This window comes from Oncorhynchus tshawytscha, linkage group LG21 (assembly GCF_018296145.1).
Source record: "Oncorhynchus tshawytscha isolate Ot180627B linkage group LG21, Otsh_v2.0, whole genome shotgun sequence".
Taxonomy (NCBI): domain Eukaryota; kingdom Metazoa; phylum Chordata; class Actinopteri; order Salmoniformes; family Salmonidae; genus Oncorhynchus; species Oncorhynchus tshawytscha.
In genome coordinates this window covers 15,411,947-15,429,999 of record NC_056449.1, presented here as the reverse complement: position 1 = coordinate 15,429,999, position 18,053 = coordinate 15,411,947, and the positions used below count along the sequence as shown (strand labels likewise).

Genomic DNA, 18,053 nt, shown 5'->3' with positions numbered 1-18,053 from the left:
ATTCTGGAAATGTGGGCACAATCAGAATGTAGACAAGATCAGGACAAAGGATCCGTGTTAGCACCATTTATAAACGGGGCTACTGACAGACCATGCTGCTGTTGCTAAGTCCAATACCATTACATTTTACCTGAAATCTGATGTGACAAGATTTCTTTCCTGTCTCACAACTTCTCAGGTAAATCCCATACAGTACCTCGCACCTCCCAATTTTAGCCCAAACATTCTTTCAGGTCTTATAAAGGACCCAGTACAGATCATTAAAACATACAACTATGACTAATCTCCCATGTCTCACTCTAAGCCTTTGACCTTTCCCCAATGTAATCTCTATTAGAAACCATTTATGACTGAAATTTACTTAACAAGTCTTGTCATCGCCGCACCTTTGTCAGCGTCTTAGCGGCCAATTGAATGTGAAACGGCTCACCGGGCAACAAAACCCCTACGGTGAACTTTCAGGTCTAAAGATTTTGGTCAGGCCGGAAAGGTGGCTCCGACTGAGAGGCAGGAGCTTGAAAGAATCATGGTGGAGACCTAATATCCACCCTGATCAGTGCTCTGAGCATATCCCTATTGCTTTGTTGAAATGTACTGTACCCATTCACTGTACTGTACCAACTCACACACACTGAACTGTGTTCATATTTCAATCAATCACCAGGGTTATCAATGCACTAATGATGTCATTGATGCTAATGGAAAAGGTGACATGCTCACTGAGGTGGATAATGATGCTAATTAGCTAAACATCCCAGTGATGCACATGTAGCAGCTCATCATATCCAACAAGGAACTATCGATTACCAGAAAAAAATGGAAAATCTATTTTTCTGTTTGTGTGTGTGTGCATATTTTTTATTTATTTTACCTTTATTTAACCAGGTAGGCAAGTTGAGAACAAGTTCTCATTTACAATTGCGACCTGGCCAAGATAAAGCAAAGCAGTTCGACAGATACAACAACACAGAGTTACACATGGAGTAAAACAAACATACAGTCAATAATACAGTATAAACAAGTCTATATACAATGTGAGCAAATGAGGTGAGAAGGGAGGTAAAGGCAAAAAAGGCCATGGTGGCAAAGTAAATACAATATAGCAAGTAAAACACTGGAATGGTAGTTTTGCAATGGAAGAATGTGCAAAGTAGAAATAAAAATAATGGGGTGCAAAGGAGCAAAATAAATAAATAAATAAAAATTAAATACAGTTGGGAAAGAGGTAGTTGTTTGGGCTAAATTATAGGTGGGCTATGTACAGGAGCAGTTCTGTGAGCTGCTCTGACAGTTGGTCCTTAAAGCTAGTGAGGGAGATAAGTGTTTCCAGTTTCAGAGATTTTTGTAGTTCGTTCCAGTCATTGGCAGCAGAGAACTGGAAGGAGAGGCGGCCAAAGAAAGAATTGGTTTTGGGGGTGACTAGAGAGATATACCTGCTGGAGCGTGTGCTACAAGGGGGAGATAAGGGGGGACTTTACCTAGCAGGGTCTTGTAGATGACATGGAGCCAGTGGGTTTGGCGACGAGTATGAAGCGAGGGCCATCCAACGAGAGCGTACAGGTCGCAATGGTGGGTAGTATATGGGGCTTTGGTGACAAAACGGATTGCACTGTGATAGACTGCATCCAATTTGTTGAGTAGGGTATTGGAGGCTATTTTGTAAATGACATCGCCAAAGTCGAGGATTGGTAGGATGGTCAGTTTTACAAGGGTATGTTTGGCAGCATGAGTGAAGGATGCTTTGTTGCGAAATAGGAAGCCAATTCTAGATTTAACTTTGGATTGGAGATGTTTGATATGGGTCTGGAAGGAGAGTTTACAGTCTAACCAGACACCTAAGTATTTGTAGTTGTCCACGTATTCTAAGTCAGAGCCGTCCAGAGTAGTGATGTTGGACAGGCGGGTAGGTGCAGGTAGCGATCGGTTGAAGAGCATGCATTTAGTTTTTAAGAGCAATTGGAGGCCACGGAAGGAGAGTTGTATGGCATTGAAGCTTGCCTGGAGGGTTGTTAACACAGTGTCCAAAGAAGGGCCGGAAGTATACAGAATGGTGTCGTCTGCGTAGAGATGGATCAGAGACTCACCAGCAGCAAGAGCGACCTCATTGATGTATACAGAGAAGAGAGTCGGTCCAAGAATTGAACCCTGTGGCACCCCCATAGAGACTGCCAGAGGTCCGGACAGCAGACCCTCCGATTTGACACACTGAACTCTATCAGAGAAGTAGTTGGTGAACCAGGCGAGGCAATCATTTGAGAAACCAAGGCTGTCGAGTCTGCCGATGAGGATGTGGTCATTGACAGAGTCGAAAGCCTTGGCCAGATCAATGAATACGGCTGCACAGTAATGTTTCTTATCGATGGCGGTTAAGATATCGTTTAGGACCTTGAGCGTGGCTGAGGTGCACCCATGACCAGCTCTGAAACCAGATTGCATAGCAGAGAAGGTATGGTGAGATTCGAAATGGTCGGTAATCTGTTTGTTGACTTGGCTTTCGAAGACCTTAGAAAGGCACGGTAGGATAGATATAGGTCTGTAGCAGTTTGGGTCAAGAGTGTGTCCCCCTTTGAAGAGGGGGATGACCGCAGCTGCTTTCCAATCTTTGGGAATCTCAGACGACACGAAAGAGAGGTTGAACAGGCTAGTAATAGGAGTTGCAAAATTTCGGCAGATAATTTTAGAAAGAAAGGGTCCAGATTGTCTAGCCCGGCTGATTTGTAGGGGTCCAGATTTTGCAGCTCATTCAGAACATCAGCTGACTGGATTTGGGAGAAGGATAAATGGGAAGGCTTGGGCGAGTTGCTGTGGGGGGTGCAGTGCTGTTGACCGGGGTAGGAGTAGCCAGGTGGAAAGCATGGCCAGCCGTAGAAAAATGCTTATTGAAATTCTCAATTATGGTGGATTTATCAGTGGAGGAGGTGTTCTTATTCTCCATGGACTTTACAGTGTCCCAGAACTTTTTTGAGTTAGTGTTGCAGGAAGCACATTTCTGCTTGAAAAAGCTAGCCTTGGCTTTTCTAACTGCCTGTGTATGATGGTTTCTAGCTTCCCTGAACAGCTGCATATCACGGGGGCTGTTCGATGCTAATGCAGAACGCCATAGGATGTTTTTGTGTTGGTTAAGGGCAGTCAGGTCTGGGGAGAACCAAGGGCTATATCTGTTCCTGGTTCTAAATTTCTTGAATGGGGCATGTTTATTTAAGATGGTTAGGAAGGCATTTTTAAAAAATATCCAGGCATCCTCTACTGACGAGATGAGATCAATATCCTTCCAGGATACCCCGGCCTGGTCGATTAGAAAGGCCTGCTCGCAGAAGTGTTTCAGGGAGCGTTTTACAGTGATGAGTGGAGGTCGTTTGACCGCTGACCCATTACAGATGCAGGCAATGAGGCAGTGATCGCTGAGATCTTGGTTGAAGACAGCAGAGGTGTATTTAGAGGGGAAGTTGGTTAGGATGATATCTATGAGGGTTTAAGGCTTTGGGGAGGTACCTGGTAGGTTCATTGATAATTTGTGTGAGATTGAGGGCATCAAGTTTAGATTGTAGGATGGCTGGGGTGTTAAGCATGTTCCAGTTTAGGTCGCCTAGCAGCACAAACTCTGAAGATAGATGGGGGGCAATCAGTTCACATATGGTGTCCAGAGCACAGCTGGGGGCAGAGGGTGGTCTATAGCAGGCGGCAACGGTGAGAGACTTGTTTTTAGATGGATTTTTAAAAGTAGAAGTTCAAATTGTTTGGGTACAGACCTGGATAGTAGGACAGAACTCTGCAGGCTATCTTTGCAGTAGATTGCAACACCGCCCCCTTTGGCAGTTCTATCTTGTCTGAAAATGTTGTAGTTTGGAATTAAAATTTCTGAATTTTTGGTGGTCTTCCTAAGCCAGGATTCAGACACAGCTAGAACATCCGGGTTGGCAGAGTGTGCTAAAGCAGTGAATAGAACAAACTTAGGGAGGAGGCTTCTAATGTTGACATGCATGAAACCAAGGCTATTATGGTTACAGAAGTCGTCAAAAGAGAGCGCCTGGGGAATAGGAGTGGAGCTAGGCACTGCAGGGCCTGGATTCACCTCTACATCGCCAGAGGAACATAGGAGGAGTAGAATAAGGGTACGGCTAAAAGCTATGAGAATTGGTCGTCTAGAACGTCTGGAACATAGAGTAAAAGGAGGTTTCTGGGGGCAGTAAAATAGCATCAAGGTATAATGTACAGACAAAGGTATGGTAGTATGTGAATACAGTGGAGGTAAACCTAGGTATTGAGTGATGAAGAGAGAGATATTGTCTCTAGAAACATCATTGAAACCAGGAGATGTCATTGCATGTGTGGGTGGTGGAACTAATAGGTTGGATAAGGTATAGTGAGCAGGACTAGAGGCTCTACAGTGAAATAAGCCAATAAACACTAACCAGAACAGCAATGGACAAGACATATTGACATTAAGGAGAGGCATGCTTAGTCGAGTGATCAAAAGGGTCCAGTGAGTGGAGAGGTTGGTTGGGGGTCACGGTGATTTAGACAGCTAGCCAGGCCATCGGTAGCAAGCTAGCATAGGATGGAGGTCTGTTGTTAGCCACCTCTTGCGTTCCGTCAGTAGATTAGTGGGGTTCCGTGTGGTAGAGGGGATTAATCCAAATCACACAACAACGACAAAAATAAAAACAATAGATATAGTTATAGAGGCCCAAGAAGAAAACATAATAATAATAAAAATAAATAAATTGTCCAATTGTCTATTCAGATAGCAGCCGGTAAGACAGCTAACGGTTAGCAGGCCGCAGATGGGCGTTCAGGTAACGTCGCGACGGAGGAGCCAGCCGGATCTCCTTCGGGTAGATAACGTCGGCAGTCCAGTTGTGAAGGCCCGGTGGGGCTCCGCGTAGGCAGTAAAACGGGTCCGGATAGGTGACTGCAGCCCAGGAGTGATTGATGGAACTCAGGAGTGATTGACGGAGCTGGCTAGCTCCGGAATAATTGATGTTTGCTCCGGAATCGACGAAGGCCGATAGTCACACGGATAGCAGCTAGCTAGCTGTGAGATCCGGGTATGAATGTCCAGAGAGCAGTCGAAATCCAGGGACATGGAGAGAAAAATTGGTCCGGTATGTTCCGTTCCGAGCCGCGCTGCGCCGTACAGAACTGGCGATAGATTTTCGAGCTAAAGGATAGCTGATGACCACAAACCGTGGTTAGCTGAATACCAACGATTTGCCAGTAAAACAGCTAACTAGCTTCTGAACTAGCTTCTGATTAGCTTGGCTAATTTCAGGCTAGTTTCAGGCGAGCTTCTTGGAGTTTCTGGCTAGCTTCTTGGAGGATTACAGATTTGAGGTAAATAATACTTTTTTATAAATATAAATTGGTGAGGCGGGTTGCAGGAGAGTGTTTTGAAGATGAGTTGATGGAAAATAAAAATAAAATGTATGTGAAAAAAGTTGTAAATATATATATATATACAGGACACGACAAGACGAGGACAAAAGACGTCTGAACTGCTATGCCACCTTGGAGTAAGGATATGCATTTGGTCATATAGAATTAATCCAAAATGAACCAACACATCGAACATCCATAGAATGCTTTTCAGATAGAATAGGTTTGGTTAACATCAACAGATAGTTTATATTGTTACAATGTTTAGATCCCATCTAATACAAGGAGTCAAACAAGATTGATTTATCTATTTCATGACTGTTTCTGGCTATGCCACAATTCAGCATTGTGTAGGCTTTGTGATGGAGGGATTAAACAACCTACAACTGATAAAAATGAATCTCTCCTCTTCTATGAAATTCAGCTGGCTTCAGGGTGACCCTGCGTCCTTGTCAGTTGAGGATGAGATGGCTCCACAAAGCCCATGCTATATAGTGTCTTCTCCAGGTGACCGCTTGCACTCACAGGTCAGCTGTGTTTCATTTTGATCTGGCAGAGATGAAAAGAACATCAGACAGGTAGGCATCTCTCGCTGTCTGCACTAAGCTAACAAAGGGACTGTTGTGCTCATACAGTATGTCGTGTTTATTGTGCACAGCAATATCTCTCGAGGAGTAATCTGAGGACAGCAAAAACACTGTATTTTTTACATTGCTTTGAGGATCCTAAAGAAACAGACAATACTTATATTTTCTCAGGCAGTCTGATAAATATGGCTGCTGGCAAAATCTTTAGGGAAGTTATTTAGAAAGGCAGATTAGAAAGAAAATGCATATATTAAACTGTTACTAAAGCCTTATTTGCAATTAATGCTTCCCTTTCCAGCTCATTGCCAGCCTACGTAATTTATCATTTATCATTCATTCTCCCGCTGATTGCCAAGCCCAGATTCAGTTTCCTAGCTATATGAGAATAATAATGGTCTCCATTACAGGCAAATGAGTTTAAACTCCAAGTCACATGAGGGAATAAGACTGTAATCTACATATTTTAAATGTAAAACCTGAAGATGGGGAATGATGGCATCAGGAGGTAATTCAGTCACACTTACCAAACACTTACCCACAGTACCAAAGCAATGTTTGGTAACCGAAAACATCAATGTGAACTGTACCTTTCAAGTACAGTAGAGTTATAGGGTTATAGTGGATGTTTAACCACATCAATCCCATGGAACCCTATTATTCAACACCATTTTAGAAATGGGTCAATCATACTGTTTGTATTAATGCAACTATGAGAAAAGAATTGTTTAGATTGCACTGGGTCTTTAAGTTCGTCCATCGTAAACAAACTAATATCTCCAGAGATTAGTTATATTAAGCTCTTCCATTCCAATACCAAACTTAACAAAACATGCAAATATGTCCTGTTTAAATTGCGGTCAAAATGAATTAACTGAGAATGAACCTGCTCAAGTGCATCAACATTCATCGTTCATAGTTTCTGGAATCGACATTGTAATGTTGCTCAGCAGACCATTAAGTCAAACGGGGGGCTTTTGTCTTTGCTAGAATGCACTGAGTGACATTTGTTTGTCCTATACCTCTGGGCCTCCTTATATCTATGCAGACAGGGCCTCATTTATCGACTAGCTTGCCTTATTGGTCCCATTTATTCCATGCTGCATGGTGGAGTAAGAGTCATTGAATGAAACCATCAGTTATCTATGCAGGCCTGCATAGAAAGGCATCGGGGGAGTTAATATGCAATTATGAGGAAACCCATTTCCCTGCTATTCAATAAAGGAACAAAAGACAACTGCGTACTATTTTGTTAATGCAGTGGATGACAACAAAAACGCATAAACAGAAGCTTTGCTTTATGGAAATGCTTCCCATTAACCCTTTGCTATACCCTTGTGTCTCTGAGGAACAAAGGAATATCAAACCAAAATTGTATTCAGAGGAAGGTCATGGTCAAGTAGAAGCCATTCCAGAATTGGGGGGTTGGAAGGTAGACTGCTCTGAAGCATTATTTTGAATACATTTTGGCGGTTCAATATTTGATCAAACGCTCTAAGCTATCTGTCAAGTGAAATCCAAATTACATTTGCTGAATATGCCCTCATTTGCATAAGAAAAGACAGCAGTCTAATGGATATTAATGACAAGACACAAACAGGGTTATGTGCTGGTCAGAGTCTGTCACAAACCAAGAAAACAAACTGTAGCTACAGGCCCAGGTGGCCAGGTGCACACAGATAGGACATTTTCATAAGAAATGAGTCAGCATTCATCATCATTACGATGATCAATATGACAAATAGATTTTTGTAGCTATTCCTGAAAACCCATTAGACATCATTACGGTGATCAATAAGTAGCTACATGCTGTATTATGCAACTCAGTCTCATGAGCTTAACGTATACTGTAAGTGAATAACCAGCTACATAGAAAATGCTGTTCAGGTATGCCTGACATTGGTGACCAGGTGTAGACACTATTTTTAGATCATGACTTCCATGAAGGGAAAGCTCCATCAGATACAGTGCCTTGCAAAAGTATTCATCCCCCTTGGCGTTTTTACTGCATTACAACTTGTAATTTAAACGGATTTCTATTTGGATTTCATGCAATGGACATACACAAAATAATCCACATTGGTGAAGTCAAATGGAAAAAATAACTTGTTTCAAAAAATTCAAAAAACAAAAATCTGGTGCAACCAATTACCTTCAGAAGTCACATAATTAGTTAAATAAAGTCCACCTGTGTGCAATCTAAGTGTCACATGATCTGTCACATGATCTCAGTATACAGTGGGGCAAAAAAGTATTTAGTCAGCCACCAATTGTGCAAGTTCTCCCACTTAAAAAGACGAGAGAGGCCTGTAATTTTCATCATAGGTACACTTCAACTATGACAGACCATGGAGTATCTGTCCATAGGACCACTTTAAGCTGTACACTCCACAGAGCTGGGCTTTACGGCAGAGTGGCCAGAAAAAAAGCCATTGCTTAAAGAAAGAAATAAGCAAACACATTTGGTGTTTGCCAAAAGGCATGTGGGAGACTACCCAACCATATGCAAGAAGGTACTCTGGTCAGATGAGACTAAAATTGAGCCTTTTGGCCATCAAGGAAAATGCTATGTCTGGTGCAAACCCAACACCTCTCTTCACTCTGAGAACACCATCCCCACAGTGAAGCATGGTGGTGGCAGCATCATGCTGTGGGGACGTTTTTCAGCAGCAGCGACTGTGAAACTGGTCAGAATTTAAGGAATGATGGATGGCGTTAAATACAGGGAAAGTCTTGAGGAAAACTTGCTTCAATCTTCCAAAGATTTGAGACTGAGACGGAGGTTCACCTTCCAGCAGGACAATGATCCTAAGCATACTGCTAAAGCAACACTTGAGTGGTTTAAGGGGAAACATTTAAATGTCTTGGAATGGCCTAGTCAAAGCCCAGACCTCAATCCAATTGAGAATCTGTGGTATGACTTAAAGATTGCTGTACACCAGCGGAACCCATCCAACTTGAAGGAGCTGGAGCTGTTTTGCCTTGAAGAATGGGCAAAAATTCTAGTGGCTAGATGTGCCAAGCTTATAGAAACAAACCCCAAAAGACTTGCAGCTGTAATTGCTGCAAAAGTGGCTCTACAAAGTATTGACTTTTGTGGGGGGGTGAATAGTTATGTACGCTCAACCTTTCAGCTTTTTGTCATTTTTCTTGTTTGTTTCACAAGAAAAAATATTTTGCATCTTCAAAGTGGTAGGCATGTTGTGTAAATCAAATAATTACAAACCGCCCAGAAATCTCCAAATTCCAAGTTGTAAGGCAACAAAATAGGAAAAATACCAAGGGGGTGAATAATTTCACAAGCCACTGTAAGGGAGACAATTCCCTTCCTCTGAGATAGAGTACACAGGAAAACTACGCGATGAGCACCACACTTTATTGAGGCTACTATCCAGGTTATTTATGTCAGCCAGAAGAGATGCATAAATATGCGTTTCACATTCCATTCTCTACAGCGTGCCATGTGCTTTGCATCATATTAGCAATCATCCATACAAACGATCATCTAAGACTGCCAGATAAGACAGGCATATTTATTATCCTACACAGTACATCCATAAATATTTACTGTACATCTGCAGGCTTGGTTTTACCCCAGTTTTCCATTTTAATTTGGGTTTTTAATGTGATATGCTTAATTCAAACAAATGCCCATAGATCAAATTATACATTACTACAAAATGTACATTAAAATGTGGCGACTCAGCAGATGCTCTTACCAGAACAACTTACTTCAACAATAGATTTGGTATAGGATTATACATCATTTTCAAAATGCAATCTGGGAATCACAGGAAGATTGTTGCAAAAGGTCTTATAAATCATGCATTACCATATTTCCAAGTTCAGCAAGAGGCATATACAGATTGATTTACATTGCATAATTAATCTCCAGCATAGTCAATGGGAGTTTTGAAATGTAAATCCACATCAGTAATCGGGGAAAGGCTCACACTTGCACTACTGGGCAAAACAATACTTTTTTTTATTGCAAAGCAAATGTGTTACTGGGTCCCCAAATGCTTGTATGATGAGCTCTTATGCAGTTTGAATACCTAATCAATTTACAGCCACAGTCCCCATACTAGTGCCATAGATCATTCAGTTGCTTCCTTGTCTGATCGGCCCATGCTACCTCAACACAGCCAGATAATTTGCTTAATGTAAATGGATGAGTATTACTCCTTCTCAGTCACAACAACATGTTGTTAATAATGACCCACAAACATTTTAGTTCCACTGTGGAGATGCAAAACCCCAAGTATCTAATATGCTGTAGGGTTCATATGCTGTAGAGTTAGCTCTATATTGCACTGGAAAAGAGTTCAGGATAATATACATTATTTATGCTTAATGGGTACAAGTATAGGGGTTAGATCCTCCAAGATCAATACATTCCTCTGTTATGTGACTGGGAAAACCTGCCTCTGAAAACATTTCTACTTAGTATTAGTTCCTCTTTTATTACTTTGCAGCTCAGTCAACAGCAAGGTATGGAGTTCTAATGAATTCCCTTGAAATAGATGTAATCCTCCCGATTGGACGGGTTTCAACAACCTCCCCTCCACTTTTAATTAGAACTGCAGTCACTCATATGCTATCATTGTTTAAAGAGTCCTGCTCTCGAATTCCAGACTCAGGTTGTTAATCATGGAGAAGGCAGGCAGCAGTTACAGTAGATTACAGAATGGTACTCTGAGTTGCCTGATTGTGGAAAGATTCCTGCATTCCTGATGTTTACATGCACTTTAAAGTTAAGTTTGATGTGATAGTTATACAACTTTTCTATTGATAGAGCAACAACAAAACACTCTTTTTAGGCTTACGTGATATGCACAATACGTTGAACCATTGCAGGGGCTTTGCTCATGTCATGGCCCCAGTCAATGAAAGTGGACATGTATTTTCATAAGTAGAATATGTTCTATCCATCATAGGTTTCTGGCAGTAAACAAAAAAACATCAAAACTCCTTGGGTGAATTATTGGGGTTAAGAGTTATTCTATTGCACGGAAGCTTGATGATGTCATCCTAATTAGGATCCACTGGGCTCACACATTCTCCCAGTGGCAGAGGAGTGAAATGACACGTTGCTTTTATTGTAAACAAGGGAATGAGGATTCAACAATAGAATACCATCCTGATCATAGACCTGTGAGAGCACTAGCCTGCATCCAATACGCTCTGCCTATATATTCCATCATACCCTGTCTTCCATGACATTTTCACACTGTTCCCCTCATGCACTTTCCAATTTACACCTGTACCAGTGTTCATTATTTTTCTGCCCATAAAATGCAGTTATAAGGAAGCATGAGATTCTATTCTGAGACAGTTATGTCTTGCGGAGCAATCACTTTCCCTATATGCTCCTGTCTCCCCATCCTATGCTCTTTGTTCCTTGAATGGATTCACATATACCGACCAGGGCTATGCCACTGTATAAATGTGAGTATATGTTATCTGCGCTCATTAGGGCTCTGTACTCAGGGAGGGGGTTGGAGAGAGTCGCTTGAAGGGCAACACAGTTTGCCTTCATTCAGCCCTCAGCATGTAGAACAATGTGGCTTGACGAGGAGGTTTTTCTCACAATACCAAAGCAACAGAAGGAACACTCTAAAAGGGGAATACCAAAGTAAATCTACTGACAAATTATGACAAGCCCTGTAATTCTGCAGTATAACCTACGATACCACCACTACCCCGCCAAAATACATTGTAGGCCTACTACAATGGGATAATCATGATATTAGTGACAAATATGTACTATTGAATTGTAATAGACGAAGTGGGGAATAATTTGGTTAATGGTGAGTTTCAGTAAGGAGGTAATCCTACATATGACAGAAAATGATATGGCATTAGGCTACTATTAACAATATTATCCAAATACTCGATATGACAAGAGTCAGGTGGGAAGTGTTGTATCACTGTGGTAGAGAGGGTGCTCTAGGAACAAAGGGATTTTATGCATGCATGGTCTTGAAAGGGTTAAGGTGTGCACCAGAAATGCGCACAAACATGTGTATGTAAGCTATTTTAGTAGGCTTTGACATCGCATCCACAATTAACTCCCTATCCCAATGTAGGCTATACAAAGAAACAATGATGTATTTATTGCGTAGCTCGATCCTGCCCTACTGTATCAAGTCATAAAGCTACGGGTGTAGCTCTAAACACATATGACTGGTGCGTAGTGAAACCGTTAAAAAAGTGTGAATATGGTTGTTTTCCAACTTGTAAACGACTGCCAGTTCGGACCTTATCGAATCGGTTTCCCGCTTTCCAAACCTACCCTTGCAGAGAAAGAGTGCGCTGCAACCTGATCATAAACTTGGTTTAAGAAGAGAGCCCCGCCCTCTTTTCAGCTTTCGGGTCTCCTTATAAGCAGCAAGCCTGTTGTACAAGCGTTTATACACTAGAAGAACACTGGAGCAGTCCAGTTCACCAACCATCCTGGAAACGAACTCTGGCTGTAAACCTGGAGGATTACATTGGTGCTTTTGCATAGAAGGGAGAAAAAGAATCATGGATTTTCTCAATCATAACTATTTGAGTGCGCGCAACCCATATGACTATACCTTTAATTTTTGGAACGACTATCTGGGTCTGTCGACGTTGGTCACGAAGAATAACAAGCACATGATGCCCCAAAGCCCAAACTCCATCACCGAGTCCCTGAAAGCAACCCTGGGTTTGGATGACTCTCCAGAATGTGCGTGCGTAATCTCGGGCAGTAGTGGAGGCGGACACCTGGACTGCTGTTGTCCATCCGCGAGCCCCCCGCCTACCTCCATCCTGGACTTGAAGGAGCGCTTTTCATTTCTGAGTCCATTCCAAAACCAAATCGGTGGCATCCCACTACAAGACCGGGACTTGGGCTTCGGGGGGAGCTTCGCAGGATTTGACCTGTTCGGAGTGGAGAGGAAGATGCGCAAACCAACGTCAAGGAATAAACAGGAGCCCAAAATCTGCGTCTTCTGCAGGAATAACGGTGCGCCGGAGGAGGTGTACGGCTCCCACGTTCTGAAGACACCGGACGGGAGGGTGGTGTGCCCCATTCTTCGGGCTTATACCTGCCCTCTTTGCAGTGCCAATGGTGACAATGCGCACACAATTAAGTACTGTCCACTCTCCAAAGATCAACCAACCCAGCGACCATTAAAGGGAGGGAGGGCAGTGGGTGGTAAGCGAATGAAAATATTCTAGAGATAGATTTGTACACAAATAAAGAAACTAAATTGAATTGCACTGAACAATTTTCAGATGACTGTTTCCATTGCGGCTATAGCATATCCCAGTCCTAATGGCTAGGCTACATGACTTCATAAACAAATAAAACAATATATTGATTTTATGCTTTTTCCAAAATCTCTTATATTTTTATAGTTGCTTTATTCACATAGATGTTTTTATTCGTTATACATTGAATTTATTTTCTCCTTATAGTGTATAGCTCTTTGCGTGTTCATTTAAATTCACCTATATTCATAATCACAATGTGTGAATAAATGCTGAATGTTTCGTGGGGTACATTGATTTATGAGGGCGTGAGAAGGTTGTGATTGTCATGTTACCAGTACTTTTTACTGTAAGCTTAGCTATTCTTTTCTCTTTGAAAACCAAAGTTATGTTTGTCATTAAACAAGGGTAAGAATGTTCATGAATAAAACTATTTCCATTCAAGATGTCTGTAAAACAAGGTATGGCTCTTTGAGGCCCATTCCTCGGTCTGCCACTCCACAACACAGTTTCAAACTTGCTCTGAAGTTGACATGTAATATCTGTAGCATAAAAAAACAAGACAATGACATCTCTGTTATGGCCTGGTGTTTTCTGGGTAACTTCATACTCAATAATAGCCAAGCCAAATGACTCATCGCCCATGTCACACATCACCCAGACTTATGAATAATCATTACCCCAATAAGATATACCCTTGATGTTTACATTCCCACGAGAGGGTAACACACTGGATATAATTGCTTGTAGGCATTTCTTTTCAATGCAGTTTTTCTTTTATCAACAATTACCCCAAAAAGTCCTCAACAGAGGACTGAACTGGGGAGGCAAGGAGTGCTCTGCAATGGTAGAGTCAGGAGGACAATTCACCTTGAGGAATAGTGGGATAGCGCAAATGAATGTTATTAAACAAGCCTTTCTAAAAACAATGTATTAGCCCCCTTTTGCATTATTTCCCTGAATAAATCCAAAAAGATGCAAAATTATTGTGAATGTAAGATGGAAAGATGGAAAGTTGTCACTTGTGAGACTGCACATTTCTGACAGTTATGTTAACCAAAGGATTATACCATTTTAATGAACTGAAATGAGGAAGAGAGATTTGCTGTATTGTATATAAAGTTGACTTACGTTTATTCAGTATTTTAGCATTTCAAGTGACTTCAGAGGGTACTACCTCAACAGGATTTTGTACTTACATGTAAAATGTCAACTGCAGTTTATTAATATAGTGCTGCCATTTATAATAAGGGTTTGAATAGTATTTTTGATCTTTGTATAACATAATTGTATTTTTCTTTTGCTGCATTCAAACATGACAAAAGTGTATTTCCAATAAGCTCTACTCATTCTTCACCAAAACGTGATTGTCTGTATATAGTGTTATCCCTACTTTAACAGTTTACGTGTTCAATGTTACATTCTTGGGGTTGTTTGCAAGAGAATGGGATATATTGAAAACAGTTGACAATTTGCCACTTGTAACAGAGGTTTTTGATTAAATGAAATGAGAAAAAAGAAACACTGTTGATCTTTGTTATTAATATTTTACCACAATTTCCCTATATGCCTTGTGTGCAGAATAATACTATATGAATGAATTAATCCCTGTATGCTGCCTGTGCAGAATAATACGATATGAATGAATTAGTCCCTGTATGCTGCCTGTGCAGAATAATACTATATGAATTAATTACATGAATAAATAGCTTATCAAATATTATAACTGATGCCTTGATGTTATTGATCGACTTGATAGACACAGACCTCGTTCACCAGTTTACATGAACAGTATCTCATTGCCATTGTCAGATATTAAATGTAGGCTAGACCATACCATTAAAGATTGCACATATCATTCTTGGCTCTCTGTCATTGGCTCCGCCTACAGAACATTAAAGTCCATACTTCAACAGATGGAGGGAGTGGTCTTCCTCCGCTCTAGAAGTTAAAGTCTCTCTGCATGAGAGCCACCTCAGCTGGAGGAACAAAGCCCCATGGTTGTTCCAAGCACTTGCCCGTTGTTCATGAAGGCTGCCCACCCTGGAATGTCTAGGCCAGTGTGCCTCCCTACTCAACACAGATCATTGTTTGCTCTGAAGTCTATTGAATAATGCCCCCCTCTCCTAGCCTCTCTGTCTGCTATCTCTGGAATGGCAGCAGCCAGCAGTCCATAACTTCTGGACCTGTTTTGAGAAAGGGGGATTCAGACAGACAGTATACACTAAACACTCGGTTGCTGTGTTGAGGCCTTGGGCACAGCCATCCACACCTCTCAGCCCTCTCCTCTTCCTTTCTCCCTCCCTCTCATTCTCCAGCTGGGGCCCTGCATTAAAAATGGATGGATACTAAGTGCAACAGGGATTTATCTCTCAGAGAACAGTGGTGGGGAAAAGCCTGGAGGGGATCATTTCAGACAAACATGGCTGCCATACCAGGCCCTATTCCCATGCTGCCCCACCCCATTAGCTGTGCTGCCAACAGGATTTGATTAATCTAGTTAGTTCCTCCATTTATGGGGTGAATTTCTAACATGATTTTATGATGGGAAATGGCTGTCTGTCAATATCATACTGTAAGCCTATATTATCCAGATAATAGTTTTTGTACATGGTATGAGGAAGAATAACAGTACATGGACTGGGTTCATATTATGACTGTATGTGTTATGTTAGATGCCAAACAGTAAACAAATAATACTTATTAGTGCCATAATTTGGCACTTACACTACAGGCCTACTGTAAAGACTTCTCAGTCAGTAGTGGCCATCCACTAGTTTTCTGAGGTGAATAATGAATCTTTTGGTTGTTACTGTAGACCTCTAATTATGTAACAGTATGCTCACATATCACATTTCCTCACAAATCTCCCATTGACATCAATGCATCATTTACAGAAGATTTAATAGAGGTACTCAGGTTGGGATTCAATCCGATCATGCTTGTAGACAAAGCGTCTTTAAAGGCAATGTTACCGCGTTGGCAGAGATTGCATTCAATGTCAACGCTGATGTTGGCTCAATTGTAATTTACCTTTAAATGTCAAGTAGGGATTCAGATTGAATCTCAGCCTTAGCTGAAGTTATGACTTGGGCCTAACATAATAGCCTACTGCAGACTGCATCATATGTAGAAATGTAAATTAAAGAACTTCACCAATAAATCTGAATTCACATATCTCATGGATAGATGACTATGTCCAAATAAATTCACTTCTATTTCTATATCATCTATGATTAATACTACCTACCTCACAATACCAACCGTAATTGAGCTGGGGATTTCTATACCAGACGCTCCCACCTGGAACATGAACCTGCAACTCTCTGGACACTACTTGTGTAGCCCTGACCTCTATCATACAATGCTGAATAAACATGGGTCACTATTTCTATTACAGAGTGCTGGGGCGAATCGACTCAGCTGTTGCTGTTAGCTTGGGCTAAAAGGACACACTCACACTGTTCATTGGCCCCATGGGCCTTCATATCCCCCTCTGTCATTTTCTACGTGATAACATTATTGAAGATGGATAATTGCTTACAGGGCAAGGTGTCACACTTATTGGCTTCCTCCCCGCCCCCCCTTTCTCAGAATTATTCTTCCTAAGGATGCTGCCTCTCGTCACCTGGGGACTTTGTGTAGAGCATATTAGACAGGAAGAGCATGAAAACCATTCCAGGGAGGACGGTTAAGTGCATCCAACATATTGCTTTCCCCAGCTTCCCGTGGACCTGACATGCATGAATCACCGAAGAAACACGAGTCCCCATATGGAGGGGTATTAGTGGGAAGTCTTCCAGTAAGTTGCCATTTGATGGTGTACGATTTGAGCATGTTCATGTTAGACATCATTCATAAATATAGGACTTTTACAAGACACATTCATGTGGTCATTGTTGAGGTTGTTAAGATTGAAAGTGCATTGTGGTCGTTACTTTCTATTATCTAACCGATTTGTTTGATTATCATTGGCACTTTAGTGCTATTTACTATATTATTATATGTACTGAATACAATTCACAAAGCACACCCATGCTTACATTTTCAAGCCCCTTCTTGTACCCTTCATACCTGGGTGTGCCTCTAACCTGTAGTCCCATTCCTATTTTTCAAACCAATTCTGCAAATTTGGGGAGGAGCACAACACCAACTTGACACCATGCACTTGCAAGGCAAGCACACTATCCCCGTGCCAATAGAATGAACACACTTGGCAGGATGTAGAAAGCAGGGTTGCTAATATACTTTGGCCCATGTTTACAGAGTAGTACTCTTGGTGGATTAATTCAATGCATACACTGTAAGCCAAAATTGCATCCGACCAGAACAGCAACTTTCATTACAATTGGCCTGAGGTTGTTGTTGTCTTACTGTGATAGCCAATATTCTGGTGTTAAGTTCTTTTCTCATTCTATTTTGCTGAGGAGTGGAAAGCCGGGGGGGGGATTGGATCTGTAAAAGTAAAGTAACAGAAAATAAATCACTTATGCTACCGTGGAAGTGCTACTGTCATGATGTGTAAAGCTAAGGGAGATTCCTATGGGAGCTAGTATATCCAGGCAGAGAAGCATCTGTTAACCACATGAAGGGACCACATAGGACAACCGTATATTACAGAAATGTCTTTCTGTCGGCTTTCTTGTTGTTGTTATTGTGCATACCAAAAACATAGACACAAAGAGTTACACAGTATAAGCCTGTAGCTGTGGAAAAACTCATAATATGATTCCCATTTATACCGTCATTGATTTAAGAACTGGCATTGCCATTTGCTGTCAGTTCTCAAGGATCCGTAGGCAACTAGGTGTTGCTGCAAAAATATGACTTTACTCCCCAAATCCCTAACCT

At 41.5% G+C, this 18,053-nt stretch overlaps 1 protein-coding gene across 1 annotated transcript; it reads left to right on the top strand.

Annotated features, from left to right (window-relative positions):
- Positions 1-12,359: 12,359 nt before the first annotated feature.
- On the top strand, positions 12,360-14,925 carry LOC112221023 (nanos homolog 1). The gene has a single exon (XM_024383080.2). It carries the CDS (start codon positions 12,489-12,491, stop codon positions 13,167-13,169), a length of 681 nt encoding a protein of 226 aa, XP_024238848.1. The 5' UTR covers positions 12,360-12,488; the 3' UTR covers positions 13,170-14,925.
- Positions 14,926-18,053: the final 3,128 nt, after the last annotated feature.

Coding starts and splice junctions, on each gene's coding strand:
- LOC112221023 (XM_024383080.2), top strand. CDS start 12,489: ATGGATTTTCTCAATCATAACTATTTGAGTGCGCGCAACCCATATGAC.